Source organism: Eubalaena glacialis, chromosome 14 (genome assembly GCF_028564815.1).
Source record: "Eubalaena glacialis isolate mEubGla1 chromosome 14, mEubGla1.1.hap2.+ XY, whole genome shotgun sequence".
In the NCBI taxonomy this organism is placed as follows: Eukaryota; Metazoa; Chordata; class Mammalia; order Artiodactyla; family Balaenidae; genus Eubalaena; species Eubalaena glacialis.
In genome coordinates this window covers 56,220,679-56,237,255 of record NC_083729.1, presented here as the reverse complement: position 1 = coordinate 56,237,255, position 16,577 = coordinate 56,220,679, and the positions used below count along the sequence as shown (strand labels likewise).

Genomic DNA, 16,577 nt, shown 5'->3' with positions numbered 1-16,577 from the left:
AGCCTTTAGATTGTCTAATTCAGCCCCTTCATTTTATAGATACGTTTATAAACTTGTATCGTACCACCGACTTGACCATAGTAATTGTGAACTTCTACAATTTTGTTTGATGCCCTTTATGTAAATAACCTCGGTTAAATTCCTGCAACATTCTGAAGGAGGAGGATACTATTGATATTATCTACACTTTGTGATGGGGAACCTCAATTCTCCAAGAAGTGATCCATTTCCTCAGTCTGGGGCACATAGTCATTAGCAGAGCCAGTCCTGGGAACCATTTCATTGTGAAGCCAAAACCTGGTCCCTTCATACCAGCTCTGCATGGGAATAGGACAGTCCTGGCTGTGGACCAGCTTCTGTTGTGTGTTGCTATTGCACAAGGATTGTGTGCCTCATCCCCTCCCCTGTCATGTTTCTCCATCACCCTCTCCCTCCTCTTGTCCCCCTTACATTCTGTGACTCTACACTTCTGGACTTTTATATATTATATCCACTAGTAGTTAAATCACACACCCATACACCCAGATGTGCTTCTGCATCTTTCCATCCCTCACTGTGCCTGTTTCACACTCTGGTAAATCCTGGACTCCTAACACACCACCCCACACACACTTTTGGCAATATGGTGACTCCTCCTTTGGCCTCCAAGCTTACGTAATGCAGCGTTTCTGCCACTGGAGGGTATGAATCCTCCTGGAAGCTGTGCAAATGCGGTGGGGTTGTTGAAGGACACCCCTCCCCCTCAGTGGTGGAATGGGGAGGAGAGGGTGGAGATCATTTGGGGAATACAGAGAATGGATGGTATCAGAGTTCCCAGTATTCCAGCCGGGACAACCAGCCTTTTCTGATAGAAACTGTTGTCAGTAGTTTTTCCAATGGAGTGCAGTTCTAGAATTCAGCACATTGGTTTTTGTTGTTGTTACTTGACTTCTGTGTTGACGCCTGTGAACTTAACTTCCATTGTTTCTACGGGAAAAGTCTGTGTTCCAAATATCCATTCACAAAGTCGTTATTTGGATAATTTTTTGTGAGTTGGAGACAATCAAGTTTTCCTGAGAAATTATAGGTAAACTAAAAATTTCTGAGTTGAATCTTATTTTAGATGGATTAGAGGATTTTACTTCTGAAATGAATCCTGTGAGAAACTACCTTATGAAGGTGAATCACAAAATCTAAAAGGTTGATCGTTCCAGTGCAAGTCTGTGAGCACTCCCACACACATTTGGTGGGAGTTACAGCTGGCAAAGCTCTTTGAAAGGCAATTTGGCAGGATATTAATTTTAAATGTGTATTCCTTTTTACTTGGCAGTTCCACATCTAAACCCTATCCTATGGAAATAGACTGCAGAGCTTTATGGATAGCTACAGTTATCGGAGAGTTTTGGTCTCAGAATCCCTTTACACTCTAAAAATGTATTGAGGACCCCAAAATGCTTTTATCTTGTAGCTTATAGCTACTAATATTTACCATACTAGAAATTAAAACTGAAATTGTTAAAAAATCTTAATTAAACAGTAGTGTTAGCTTAAACGACATTCTTTACAGGCAAGAATAGGCAAATAACTATTTTCCAGAAAAAAAATGATTAGAAGAATAGCATTGCTTTGCATTTTTGCAGATCTCTTTAATATCTGACTTAATAGAAAATAGCTGGATTCTAATGTCTACTCTTGCTTTCAATCTGTGGCCATATGTTTTGATTGAAGTATATGAAGAAAATCCAACCTCACACAGATATGTAGTTGGAAAACATAGAAATATTTTAATAGCCTTTTCAGACCATCGTAGATATACTTCTTTGATGCTACACCAAAACTTGGCTTGTAGTAGTTTCTTAAATGTGGACTCTGAAACCATATCAATGACCTTTTTACACTCTAGTACATTAAAATCCACTGGTTTATCTTTCTCTTTGCATGGATCTTTTACTCATTCCTGATTTTGTAATGTCATGCATTGGTCATTTGGAAAATAATGGTTTACTGAGTTAAACAGATCTTCCAAATGTTGATACATTTAATTCTACAATATCAAAAATCACATTTCTTAATATCACCACTGATCTCATTAGAAAAGTCTTAAGTATTGGGAAGCTGTCCAAAATTCTAATTTTCACTTGAAAGTTGAAATTTTATTATTGGCAACAAATATCTCCTTGTTTTCCTTGAGGTGACAGGCTCGCTGTGTTCATCTTCAAGAAAATGTCTGCCAAGTACCCAAGTCTGAATAACCGTAGTTCACCTGTAGGCTGTTCTTTCAAGTAAACCTGGTGATCCATGAGGAAAGTAGTTAGTTCAACTCACAACTGCAGCAATTACACACGTTTTCACTTGAGACAATCGTCATTCTTCCCCATGCAGTAGAAGTAAAAAGGCTGTGAGGGATACTCTTCCCTTTTCTAACTACGCATTTGTGCAAAGCCAGAGTTTCTTCCCATACTTCAGCCAAAGCAACGTATTACAGCAGATCAAATGCAGAAGCAGATATGAGAATCCAATTATGTGTACTTCCCATTTCATCACACGAGATGAAAGATGTGTATTCACAGGTCAAGATATAATAATTTTTAACTGCTTCATCAAGGACAATCCTACATAAGACTGGCCTTTTTTTACTTTGACCATGTGACAGTGGTGAATCCGGTGACTTTGGTACTGTTTGGTGCCACTGCCTGGCCTTGATTCATGCCTCAGCACAGCAGTTTTACCCACCGTTCCTTTTGCACCATTAGCAGAACTGGCAACACAGTGAAAAAGCAAAAATGTCTTAATATATGAAAATAGTTTTGCCATCCCGGACCCCCTGAAAGGACCTGGGGGTGCAGAGGGAAGGCTCCCAAGAGACCAAACTTTGAGAACATGTTCAAGGATGTTCATTCCAGCATTAGACAATGTAAAAGTGACCAATTAGAAATGACTTAAATGCCCATTAGTGTGGAGAATGGCTGAATAATTTTAATATATCCATACTGAGGAATATTATTTATGCAGCCACTAAACAGAATCCTTTTTACCTTCCTATATCTCCGAGACATGTTTTTGGGGAAAAAGGCAAGTTGAAGACCAATTTATAGGTTTGGCTACATTTAAACAGACTCACACACACAAACTTACATGCGTATGTAAAGAAGCTGCAGGAAGGGAACTGGAGTTGTGTCTACCATACCTACAGTGGGCAGTTCTGGAGAGGGAGAGGTGTTGAGGGTAGGGAGGGTGAGATGGGCAAGAATGGAACCTTCATGGACTCACCTAAATTACTTAAATCTTCTACAATATGGATTTCTTGTATCAATTTTTTTGAAACCTCCAACAAGAATACATAATCACGTTTTTTCTCCCCACGCATCTCATTTAAAAAGCTATTTTTAAAAGCCTTTCTCAACTTTTAAGTCAATGCCTAAACTTCATTTTAGAAGATTGATACCTATTATGCCAAAACTTCACTAGCGGGGTTATACCTGTTAGGAAGATGAAAGCATTTGAACGTTTTCATTTTTGTCATTAAACTTAGATAGGTAATGATGTAATTTTGTTTACGAGAACAAAGAAATGGTATCTGGCCTCCTCCCCCTCACATAATTTAGGTGGCTGAACTTTACTTTTCTAAGAACTTATTACACTTCTCTAGGAAGATGTACCTTTGGAATAATCTTAAACTCAGAAAATGTCAACCAAAGACAATTTTTTTCACCCAAAAAATATGGAGAAAACCAGAAGTCTTTGTTTTTACAAAAAAGGTTATTTTGAGACTTTGCATTGAGACTATTAAATTCTAAAATAGATAACATTTGTTAGTTAAAGCCTTGGTTATTTGGATTTCCCCAATTTGGAATGGGGCTGGGCTGACATTTAATCATTGTGCTATTCTTAGGGGAAAATGGCCATAGTAAGCAATTTAATCATAAATAGAACTGTGCGAGGGGACTGTTGTCTTCTTTCAATACAGTGGAATAAAGTTAACTGCTTGGGACTGCTATTTGATATGCCAATTAGACTATTATTCTCATCTATTAAGTTAGGGAACATTTATTAGGCAATGCTTGATTTCTGTTTGCTTAGATGTATTCTTGAAAGTTGTACTCATTTAAAGATATTCTCTCTAATTGGAATTTTTATTAATTTAGGCAGGCCTTTATTCTTTCACTTAGTTAAAAATTAATAAGATCTCATTTTGTTAAATGTAGAACTTTGCCAGAACAAGATCAAAGCTAGTAAAACTTAGCAAAATCATTTTGATATATATATAATGAAACCATAGAAATAAATATTGTCAATATTTTGGAGCTTTCTATGAATAAAGACTGGAGTTTACATTCACATGATTGCAATACCTCTTTTATTCTATAATCTTAAACTCTGGTATCTTTACCAGCAATAGCACTCTACACACAGAGGGGGTTATTTTATAAAACATCTTGATCTTTTACAGTCTAGTTAGGGGAACAAGACTAATGCACACGAAACTGTTAGAGAATAATATGAGACCAAGTACTAAATTGTGAAGGTGACAAACACTGAAGTAAATAAAAGAGTAAAACATAATGCGATATACTGGGAAGCGTGTATGACCCTGTTAGGTTTCTTACTGTTTGGTGTTTTCAAAGCATGTTCATGTGTACGTTCATTGATAACGTTGGTGTTACTTCCGCTTTAGAGATAAAAAGGTCAAAGGTCTAAGACAATCTGCTCAAAGTCGTAGCTTAGTAAAAAGGCAGTTCTGAGACGAGATTGCTAGAAATTTGGAGATTGTTCTAATAATCCAGATAAAAGGTTAGAGACCTAGATCTAGGTAGAGACCTAGATCACGGTAGTAGCAATTGAAACAGGGTTGATACAAAAGATGTTGAAGGAAAAATGAAATGGACTTGGTGAATAATAATACAGGGGATAAAGAAAGCCGAAGAGACAAAAGAAAACCACGGAGATTTGAGCCAGAGAGAATGAACAGAGAGGGGTTGGCATTGCTAGATAAGGGGAAGTTACTAGGGGCAGAATTTTCAGAGCAAGTTAGTTATTTTCTCAGCTTGTTGAATTGAGGTCACTGAGAGACACCCATTAGGACAGGAGAAGGAAGATTGAGACCCCTGATACAGAAGCAGTCAACCTGGAACAGAGCAAAGCCCCAACACTGGACCTCAGCTTAGTGCCCCCTAGTCAGGGGCAGGAGGAAGGAAAATGAGTGACATGAAGAGCATGGTTAAGGGGTACAGCAATACAGCAAGGACCACCAAGGGTGCGGGGTAGCAAGGAGTGGATGGTCAACAGAGGCAGACAAAGCCTTCCTCCAAGAAGCCTTCAAAGATACGTGAAGGCAGAGGGGAGGGTTTTCGTTAGTTGCCACCAAGGACGATGGTTACTAGTTAGATTTTTGTAACCAGACACAATCATGACGATTTAACAAGTAACCCGCCTGTGTGTTTCAATCCTTCAGGTGGTATTGGAATGCTATGTGAGAAAGGACTTGGTCTACACCAAAGCCAACCCAACCTTTCATCACTGGAAGGTCGACAATAGGAAGTTTGGACTTACTTTCCAAAGCCCTGCTGATGCTCGAGCCTTTGACAGGGGAGTGAGGAAAGCAATCGAAGACCTTATAGAAGGTATTGAATTTATCGCTGCATTCTCAGTGGGACTATGGGAAGTTTCCAGGTTCTTTTTAATCTGAATTGTCTGCCATCATATATTTGTGGATTATTTGCAGGAGGGTTGGGGGCCAGGTCAGTAGAGGCCGAAACTTTAGGAACATCCAAGGAGAAAAAAACTTTAAGTGACAGTGCAGGGGGAAAGGAGATGGGTTTCAGAGTAATGAGTGATTCCAATTGGTTTTTAGACTCTGCTCTGAAAAGACAAGTTCTAGACTTCCATGTGAATGACTTTTTGATGTGTTTTACCTTTCCCTGACTATTGAGAAACTGTTTTGGTCAGATTTGGTCCAGAGGTGGAGAATAGATTCTAATGGGCCCAGAAATCTCCATGCCTTCCCACTGTTGTGTAAGGAGAGCCCAGGGTTTACGTCTGCCACTGAAAAGGCGAAGGGATCTGTGACTCCTTAGTCCATGGGTTAGCAGCTGGTAAACACTGTGTTGCATTTAATCGTGGCCTGGAAGGCTCTTGGGCAGTGAGTTCTCGTGGGCTTTTCTAGAGTCCACAGTGTCCAAACACACAAATTCTCCACTTCGACACATTCAGTTCTCAAATCAAAGGGTTCAAGGTTCCATAGCCAGGGCCCTGTGAATAAAGGAATATTAAGCAAGGCATGGTAAAGCCAAATTCAGAATTTGGGGAGATTAATCACAAAAGAATATATGTTTTATTTGTATATGAAATAAATATGTTCTGAAGTCATTTTCTTCATTGCGGATTTGGGGGAAGAGAGAAAAGCAAATCTCAAAAGAAAAATCTCTTAACATCAGCAGGGAGACAATTCTGGCTGGAACACGAATCAGGGAACTGCAATCCCAGGGTGGCCAAAATGAGTAACAGCCAGTGTTCACATCATAGATCTGACACAAGTGGCAAATGTTTAAAATCTTGTTATTAAACATAGCTTTTAAATGTTTAGGAGAGAAAGTAGCTCCTGTATTATTGGCAGAAGCAGTATGTCCATGTACTTAGTCACTGAAGCTACACACAAAATTTGATTCTCTTGTAATTTTTTTCTCTGTATACACTCTACCTAGCTCTGTTCTATCAAACTTGCCTTAAACGTTGATTGACTAGAGTAATTCAAATAGTAGAGAAAAATCCTCAGATATCAATAGGAATTGCACACAGGGTATTGTGGGACTTGTTTTTCCTCCTGTGATCCCTCATTGGAAATGTAAATGTTTCTCATTCCTTTCTGAGCAAGTCTTTTGATTTCAGTTTCATGTAATAGCAAAATATTTTCCAAATGTACATTTTGTAAGACGTAACGAAGAAAAGGAGAAGATAGAGACTAAATTTCCCTTTTGGTAGATCTATCACATGCAAATTTAAGTATGTTTTTCCTTTTGGCCATTAACAGTGTCAGTTGATTTGATCCGCACATTACGGAGTGGTATTAGGAAGGAAAAGGGGAAGTTATAGTGATTTGCCTACCAGAATGAAGAAACTGTTGAACAAATAAACCAATTGAACCCTAAATGACCATTTTTTTCCCTGATGGAATAAACTGGGTTTTCTGACATGAGCCTAAATGTTGGCCTGCAAAAACGAAGAAAACTCATTGATACCCTAGTATTGCAAGAGAAAACCTCTTTGCCCAGGTATCAGCTTAGAAGGTGGCTCCCACAATCTGGAGTTTAGAGTACAGTGTCTGAATTTCAGCACAGGAAGCAACCATACTAGCTACTTAGTCAAATCCCCTCGTGAGTAAATGAAAAGCCCTGACCCCTAAGTCCAGTTATGCAGTGAGATTGTGGCCCGTCCAACCTGGAGTTCTCCATCCATTGCTTTTCCCACTACACAGTGCGGTCATGGGGGTCACTGGTGGGGGCCTATCGTGATGCATGGCCTCTGTGGTGCCTCTCTGTGTACTTGTTCTCCAGTGGCCAGTGAGGGAGTTTGAGGGATTGATTTGGGAACAACAGTAGGCAAAGTTCATTTAGGGAACATGCTGGCTAGAGTCAATTAAGAAGGGTAAATTAAAAGCATTTAATTCCCAGGTAACATATTTCTGCTGGTGATTCACATGTGAAAGGCATAGGATGTGGTTTATTTAAATATACTGTTTTAAATGATTGGCTTTGACTTACCCTCTTTAGAAACACCTTTTTGTGGTTTTTGTGTCTTTTTAGGCTCAACGACATCTTCTTCCACCATCCATAATGAGGCTGAGCTTGGTGATGATGACGTTTTTACAGTAAGTTCCCATCTTCCTTTGCTTTCCAGAGGAGTTGGTGAATAATCAGAGAGAGGTTCTGTTTAGGGGCGTGAGAGACACTTGGCAATTTGGTATTTGCTGTTGCTGTTGGGATGCTGTCAGGGAGATCTCTGCCTTGTCATAATTTTGCTGCCCCGGGTTTTCCCTGGTCCCTCATGTTGCCGTGATGCTACAAGGCACATAGTATCAGCTCTCCTAGAGCTGCCCAGGGCGCTCTCCCAGTCTTCCTTCATATTTAAGGTGACTAGCCGTCCTGGTTGGCCTGGGACTGTCCTAGTTTTAGCACCGGAAGTCCCTAGTCCAGCAAAATACATACTTCAATCCCAGGCGAACTGGGACAACTGGTCACCCTACTCTCAGAGTCTTGCATTAATAACCAGCTCCCCCAACCTCCCTTGCGTGGTGGGTGCGGGGCAGGGGAGTAGCCTTCCTGATGAGTAATTAAACATCTGATAAGAGAGTCCTGAAGGCCGAGTTGAGGTTAGGGCCAAGTGTGCTAAGGCAGGAAACGGCTTGGATATTTTGACACAGCTTGAGTTAATGGGATGTAACTGGAGACAAAATGATTTCTCAGCTTGCCCCTTCACTAAAATTCTGTGCTTTTAGAAGTTAATTAAACAAACAGTTCAGTGTGCACCTGCTGTGGGCTTGGTGCCGTCAGGAGCTGTAGGGCAGCATTTCAAAGTCTCGGCCTTGACCCACAGGAAGAAATACATTTAAATTGTAACCTAGGACACACATCCATAGACATCCCAAACCAGATCGTATTTCATGCCCTGCGTTGTGATTTTTTTCTCTTCCTTTTTATTTTCTTCTGCTTTTTATTATGAAACTTTTCAAGCATACAGGAAAATTTAAAGAATAGTACAGTGAACACCTAGAGTCAACAGTTGTAACATTTTGCCCCATTTACTTTATCTGTGCATGTGTGTAAACTTACACACGCGTGCGCGCACACATAATTTTTCTGCTGATCCAGTTGAAAGTAAGTCGCCTCTAAATACCTGAGCATGCATCGCGTAAAAATAAGGCGTTCTCCTATACAACACCATTACTGGGCCTAAGAAAATTAATGGGAATTTCATAATATCATCTGATAGTTCCCCGATAATTCCTCATTTGTCCCAAGAGTATCTTTTATAAGCTGTGTTTTTATTTAATATTTTAAATATTAGTTGCAACCCTTTAAACTTGATTCCCAACCCACTCATCCTGCAACTAGTAATTTGAAAAACACTACTTTGGGAAGACAGAGGTGTGTGAACCCAGCTCTAGCCCTCATGGAGGTAACTGGGTGGTCAGGACAGCGATGAGATGGGCCTGTGAGAAGCTTAGAAGCCAAGGTGCTCTGGCCCAAGGTCCTTTTACAAGGAGCGGTGTGGGGGTCAGAGAAGACCCCTGGGAGCTGAGGCTGGACCGGACCTCGGTGGCATTGGAACAGGGGTTGGGAACGGGCTTCGAGGCGGGGAGCGAAGGTGGCAGCAGGGATGCATGTACTGAGTTGCCTGAGCATTGCAGACCCCGACCTGACATGAGTAGAGAGTGCTTGGGACGGGGGCAACGGGGGGGGGGATATGTCAGGAAATGAACTCAGTTGTGCCTCCGCAGAGCGGCTGGTGTAATGTGGCCCTGAGCAGGCTTCCTATAGCGCTCCAAGCAGATCCTCTCGACATTTGGCATGTTGCTTACATCTGTTCCTTTGTCACGTTTTGAGAGACAAACAACAGCAGGCGGGTTAAAAGGTGGCTTCCTGTGCTCCAGAGCAAAACTGTCATTCGCAGCTGCTTCCCAGCTACCTGCCAGAAGTGATTTATGGAAGCAGGAGAGGGCAAGAGGGAACAGGCTGATGATGGAAGCCAGCATCCCTCCTGGTTTTGTCCTTTAATCCACAGGGAATCAATGTGCTGCTCTAGGGTAAGGCCGAATGCTTGGAAGGAAGTATAGAAACAGCCCCGCTGCTTCCAGACACTCGGAAACTCACTGCAGGAGGAGGGCGACTTAATTGCATTCCCTGTGGGCCCTGATGTATATGATCCTTGCCTTCATTCCACTTGTTTACAAACAGGGACCTATTAATAATAGTACCTCCCTTCCCCAAGACAAGCCCAGTCATTAAGCCATTGACTATTAGCAACATCCCATGTAAGGATGGGAGTGTCGTCAGGGGCTAATGCGCCAGGTTTCCTGTTTGTTCACGAGCTCCCTGTCGTGAGACATTTTGTCCTAAGAAATCAGGGAGATTTCTGAAAGCTGGAGCCATGGAAGAGAGCAGCTGCGTTAACTCCTGTGTAGCCTATAGCTTCCCAAGGTTTGTTGCGTTCTAAAACTTCTATTGGTAAGACAGATGTTTAGAACTTGGAACTCATTTATTATAGAAAGAGTATAAATGGTGATAGACCCTCTTACAACTTATGACGAGCCAGAATGAGAATTTTCTAAGAGAACAGTGTATGTGGGAGAAAACCTTTAGAGACATAACTTGAGGAACCAGGAGTAGATCTTTTGTTTCTGCTGCTGGAACCAGGGGTTTCCCTCTGTTTCAGGGGATTCCTTGGGACCGGGAGGAAAATGGGACACTGGACAACATATGGATGCACGTTCCACGTTGGGGGATGAAGTGGAGGAAGGGGCACCCCCATACCCACCGTGGAGAAGTTGTTAGGCTTGGGTGCTCGCCAAGCATGGGCTGTCTCATACTTTCCTGACTCTCAGCCCCTAAACTAGCCTGTCCCCCTGACTTCTCAGGATGGTAATTAGCATCCAGCTTAGCATGGGTGCACGCGTGTGCAGACACTTACACACATACTCTGCCCATGCATCTTGCCAGCCACCAACACCATTGCCTCTGCAGTCATGCCACGCCTCTCCTGCCACCAGCCTGGTGCGTGTCCACATCTTTTCTGATGGAGCCGCCATCAGAGACTCCAGATTAGCCACTGCTCTGATTTTCTGAGTCTTGGGCTATTTATCCATCTATGTGTGTTAGTATTCCTCCCTGAACCAATTATGATTGTTCTTACTTCTTTCAAATCCCATAGGACTCTTGTTTATTTCTCTCTTGCTACTTGAAAGCCTGCCGCTTTTTTTGGTTTTCCTAGGACTCTTGTTTATTTCTCTCTTGCTACTTGAAAGCCTGCCGCTTTTTTTGGTTTTCCTATTTTATCTGCTGAATGAATGACTCTTCATCTAATTAGAAGCAGTCCTCATTATAGTCTCTACAACCTTATAAAGCTTTGCTGTATAGGTGCTCAATAAATGGGTGCTCTGAACCCCAATATAGTATGTAACAATCCTAGGGTTTCATATTTTACTCATTGGCTTTATTGCTATCCTGGGGGACCATCTAAAGGTGGGTGATTTTGAGGGATCTCCGTAGCTTCATGTCATATTTTTCTCGCTGTGTTTTCCGACGCTTCTACAACTAGGAGACGAGCTCCAAGCATCATCACCCACTCCAAGCCTTTGGCTGTTCATGCTCCTTGTTGCCTTCCACCCCACACGGTCTCCTCTGCTCCCTGGGAGACCTCAGATACCGTGATCCGTCCAGGTGAACGCAAGTACCTAGGTGGCCAGGGCGTGCCCGGCATTAAATACGGATGTGGGAGGGAATTCCAGTGCCTGAGCCATTTGGTACAAATTTGTAAGATGAGTAATGCAGAGGGTATAAAGCAACGACAACAAAGGCTAGCGTTCTGTGGCGGGCATTTGGGGGCCCTGCTGAGAGTCAGCCCACTCTCATCCGTGCCTCTGGCAGACAGCTTATCATTTCTCTCCCCAGAGCCGGGGAGCCTTGAGAGGGACAGAATGGAAGGACCCTCGAGAGTCTGTCCCTCTGTTGTGCTTTTGTCTTGTGGGGGAGACACGTGCTCTGGCGTGTCTTGTGGAGGAGGCCCACGTGCACTTGAGAGATGGACAGTATAGCTCCGTGGAGAGGCCGAGCTGCTTTGCTCCCCAGCCTAGGACTGACATTCCCCTGGCGCCCTACAGTTGAAGACTCTGGGCCCAGAGGGTTTGGGGCCCACAAGGAAGGGGGTCATCGGGGATGGGGAGGTAGTGAGTAAAAGGGACTATATAGAACTAGAGAGGCTCTGGGTTTTATAGTCATTTAATGAACAATTTTCCAAGCTCCTATTTTGTAGGATTAGATCCATTGAAACCTGGTGGTTTATTTACTGCTGCAGAGCTCTAAAATCATTTACAGATGTTATTAGCATCTTCGTAGCTAGACAAGGAGAATTTTAATACGATCTTGGGAAAATGCAGCTGCAGGGTACACGTACTTCCAGAGCAGGCTCGTTGAGAATCTGTGGTCAAGTGCTGTCGGTGCTTCAGCTGTCATTGTGCTGAGTGGCTGGATTCTGTCTCTAAAGCTGGGGGATTAGGGAAATATTTGCTTTATAGAAAGATACTTGGGGTGTATAAAATAGCTAAGTCTTCATCTTCCATAATAAGAAGGCCTTAAATAATATCCAAAGCTGCAAATCAGGAAAGAGTAGTATTAACAAGATGCTATTAAAAAGATGGAGAGAGAAATACAAGGAGAAAGAGCCACAAGAATTGAAGGTTTATTTCTCTGGGGAGTGAGAAGCTGAGATGGGAAGGGGCGAGATCGCTACTTGAGATATTAAATGATATACATGTATTGATTTTTTTTTTTTTAAGAAAGAAAAAAATGAGAGGGAGTTTTCTCAAAAAGGCGGGGAGGGGGGTGGTCAAGGGAGGAGGAGGAATCCAGCAATCCTGATTTCCCCCATCTGGGGGTTTAAAGAGATTGAAGAGAGGCAACAGACGTTGAGTTGTGTGGCTCTCCGTGCTCTTCTTCCGGCTGTTTTTTTCTGCCTAGTGTTAGGAAGCAGTGTGTCTACCGTGGAAATAATGGCACATTAAAGGTAGGAGACCTGACAAAAGAGTTAGCTGGAAATGTTTGGCTTGCAAGGAGGTGAGAATAGCTATAGACGTGCCAACTCCTCAGAATTCTAGGTCTTGGAATTGGAAGGGATTTTTTCCACATCAGCTGAGCCAGCCTCCTTCCTTCTGGCAAACAAAGTAGGACTTGCCTCATTTTATAGACACAAGTCGTGGAGTCAGATGGGCGACTTGCCTGAGATGACACAGCCAGTTCATAGTGGAGGAGCAATGAACATCATCTCCTCGCTTATCCCATTCACCACTGCCGTTTTGCTCTACATTTGTTGAATAATTATATTTACGGTATTTCAGCTGCTCTATTTTTTGTATGTCAACCTTATGCAAGAGTTATGTTTTAGGTTCTCCTGGACCCAAGTTGGAAAGGGGAGAAGAGATAAGAGGATAAATGTGTAACCAGTGCCCCATGTGGCCCATTCATGTGACAGACTTGGAGCCTGAGTGTGTGTTACAGCCTAGAAGTCCCCAGAATAGCAATAGGAAGGCCGGCCCTATATGAGGTTTTTTTTTCTTTTTCTTTTTCTTTTTTATTTATTTGGCTCTGCTGGGTCTTAGTTGCAGCACGTGGGATCTTTAGTTGTGGCATGTGAACTCTTAGTTGCGACATGTGGGATCTAGTTCCCTGACCAGGGATCGAACCCGGGCCCCCTGCATTGGGAGTGCATAGACTTAGCCACTGGACCACTAGGGAAGTCCCTGTAAGGTTTTGATTTATTTTCCCACCTCCAAGGTTTATTCTCCCACCTCAGTATTGCTTCTGGATTTGGGCAGCACTTCTCAATAGGGATTCCTAATGAACCCCTCACACTTTACAGCATCCATCCTATGTAACGAGTTAACTTCTCTCTTGTGCACCTAGAATAGCACTAACTGTGTACCGTCATTTGCAGAATCGAGAAGAGTCATTCATAGCATTTTGTGTGGGTCGGAATTCTCTCCTAGAACCCAGTTAAGAAAGGTTGGTTGGGATATATGTATATGTATAGCTGATTCACTTTGTTATAAAGCAGAAACTAACACACCATTGTAAAGCAATTATACTCCAATAAAGATGTTAACCAGCCTTTCTTTTTTTTTTCTTTTTTTGTTTATGTTGTGGTGTTTCATCGTCCTTTAATTGTTTAGGTAGGCAGTCCTCCTTCACGTAGGAAAAATGTCTTTTACAGCATTGTCAGATTTTAGCCATGTTTTTGTCCAGACTGGAAAACGTGGTTCTTCCTCGTGCCCTATGCTTGAACCCTTGATATCCTGTTCCTCACAAGCTGCATTTGATTACTTTCTGGCTATTCAGAGCAGTTGCTCCTAATGACATCTCCAACCCCTCCCATCCACCTCAGATATTTTCTAAAGCGTGGCTAGAATATGTGGTTGAAACCAAAGTACGAAGCAGCAGTTTGTTTCGTCCTAGGTGAGCTTTTGAGTTTTTGCAAGTTGTGGTTATTTTCATTCTTGATTAAGTACAAAAAAATGAATTTGTGGAATTCTGTAAATATCAAGCTTTCACTTATAGAAGCAGAAGACTGCAGCATACCACAACATTTTCCTTTTCTTGAAGAGTTTTTTCCACCTAATCCATCCCCAACACACATTAAAACTGAAGGCAAATCTACCAGTTTTGTAATAAATGGGGTTCGTGTACTGATTTTCTAAGAAAGGGGATGTTTTTAAAAGGTAAAGTGGCATGTGACTCCTGTTTGTGCAGAGTTTGGAGGTTGGGGAGAGGCCAGGAGTCTGAACTTGGTTCTGCCATTAATTAGCTGTGATCATAGATCCTTTTGGACTCAGAACCTTCCCAGGGTGAAATATTTCCTTTGAGTTTCTGTTTGCTGGCCCAAGGGGAGGAGAAGGAAAGGTACTGTGGTGTGGAGCTATCCCTGGCACTGTGCCCTGCACTTTCATGTACGTTACTGTATTTGGTCCTCACAACTGACCATGAGGTACTTATTGACACTTCCATTTCTGCAGATAAAGTCCCCAAGGCTCAGAGAGGTGAAGCAACTTGTGCTCCGTTCCATACACTGTTCGCCTCGAATGCAAACCCCAAATCTGCTTGCTGCCTTTCAGAGAACTTTAAGAAAAGGAAATATCTATTCAATAAGTTTCAATAGATTTCGCATATGAAATATACCAGATTCTCATCATTGCCAAAGAACCGCCTAAATAATGGACTTTTCAACTAGTACATTGGCTTAAAACCTCAACTGACTTCTTCAGTGGCACTATGGGGTTCTCTTGTGCCCGCCTGAGAGCCCCAGTCTCATTTTAGAAGATCAGTTGATCAAAAATGTTTCTGTGGTCTTTACCCTTGGAATTAAGGGATTGGGATAGAGTGGTGCAGGGAGAGAATAAGTAAAAGAGAAAATAGGTTGAAAATGTAAATTACCTCTACAAAGTTTGACTAGTGAAACTAATCTATGGCGGTTTGTTAAGACAAGCAAAAATGTTTTGGGGGAAGGACAGCTATGCTTTGTGCATGAGACCAGGGAGCAGCGTCCCATAAATGCTGCTGGCTGAGACCCAGCACTGCATGGGGTGGCATGGAAGTTCTCAGAAGATGGGTGGGAGCTGCTTTATCTTCTGAATGCCAGTAATTATCAAGCTCACATTGCACAGTAAGAGGAGGATCTTTTTATTCAACACGTAATACCTACAGTGGATAAATTAAAGCAATTAAATGTCTGAGGTTCAAACAAAAGCTTTGAAATGCTCTCAATGTCAGGAAGCCCAAAGGCATTTTGGTAGTCCACCAACTTGTGTCTTTCTTCACTTACACATGTATCATCTCATCTTTTTAAGCTGTGGATAGTAATATACTACTATTTCCATTTTATTAATTCATGCAGAGTACATGTTCAAGGTTACCTGAAACCCGCTTCCTGGTCACAGCCCTGCCAGTGAAGCTAAGCTGCAGGTTTATCAGAGTCCTTTCCTTTCATGTCAAAATTTCACCTAATTTCAAAATTTAGAAACATAAAACTTTTTTTTCTATAAATTTATTTATTTATTTTTATTTTTGGCTGCGTTGGGTCTGTTGCTGCACGCGGGCTACCTCTAGTTGTGGTGAGCGGGGGCTACTTGTCGTTGCAGTGTGCTGGCTTCTCATTGCGGTGGCTTCTCTTGTTGCGGAGCACGGGCTCTATAGAGTGCGCAGGCTTCAGTAGTTGTGGCGCATGGGCTTAGTTGCTCCGCGGCGTGTAGGATCTTCCCGGACCAGGGCTCGAACCCGTGTCGCCTGCATTGGCAGACGGATTCTTAACCACTGCGCCACCAGGGAAGTCCCAAAACTTGTTTTTTTTTTAATGTGTGGGAATTTTGGTTTTGTTGTTGTTTTTCACTGTAGAAGAACGCCCACTTTATCTATCCTCCGGGTCCTGGACAGGATAATGTCTTAGAGTCTAGGACAGAGTCATCTCCTTTCCCCCAACCAGCAGCCTCTTAGACCCACACTGCCTGCTAGCTGGAGCTGTAAAAGATTTCCTGCTCTGCTTGCCTCTTTGAAAGAGGACACCTGGAACCAATGTAGGCCCTGAGGACAGGTGAGCCAGTGTGACCTGTTGACAGAATGGGGGACAAGTTCCTGTTTACCAAAGGGGAAAGGATTGGCCATAGGCCTGCCGGTCTAACAGCTACTGAGGGGAAAGGCTTGCTTTGCCGAAGAGTTAGAAACAACAGTTCAGCGCCAAACCACCGGAGCCGGTAGTCTCCTGACGCCCAGGACAGTTTACTGTCTTCTGAGAGGCACAAGATGCCCAGACTTCCATGAGATCAGTCTCATCTCCCAGCCCGA

General features: G+C 42.5%; 1 protein-coding gene across 1 annotated transcript in view; it reads left to right on the top strand.

Moving 5' to 3' along the window:
- Window positions 1–16,577, top strand: part of SPRED2 (sprouty related EVH1 domain containing 2) — a 117,142-nt gene that overhangs the window by 88,112 nt on the left and 12,453 nt on the right. Inside the window, exons 3-4 of the mRNA XM_061211139.1 lie at window positions 5,432–5,600; window positions 7,779–7,843. Of these exons, the coding sequence (XP_061067122.1) occupies window positions 5,432–5,600; window positions 7,779–7,843 (234 nt within the window). The remainder of the gene's footprint in view (window positions 1–5,431; window positions 5,601–7,778; window positions 7,844–16,577) is intronic.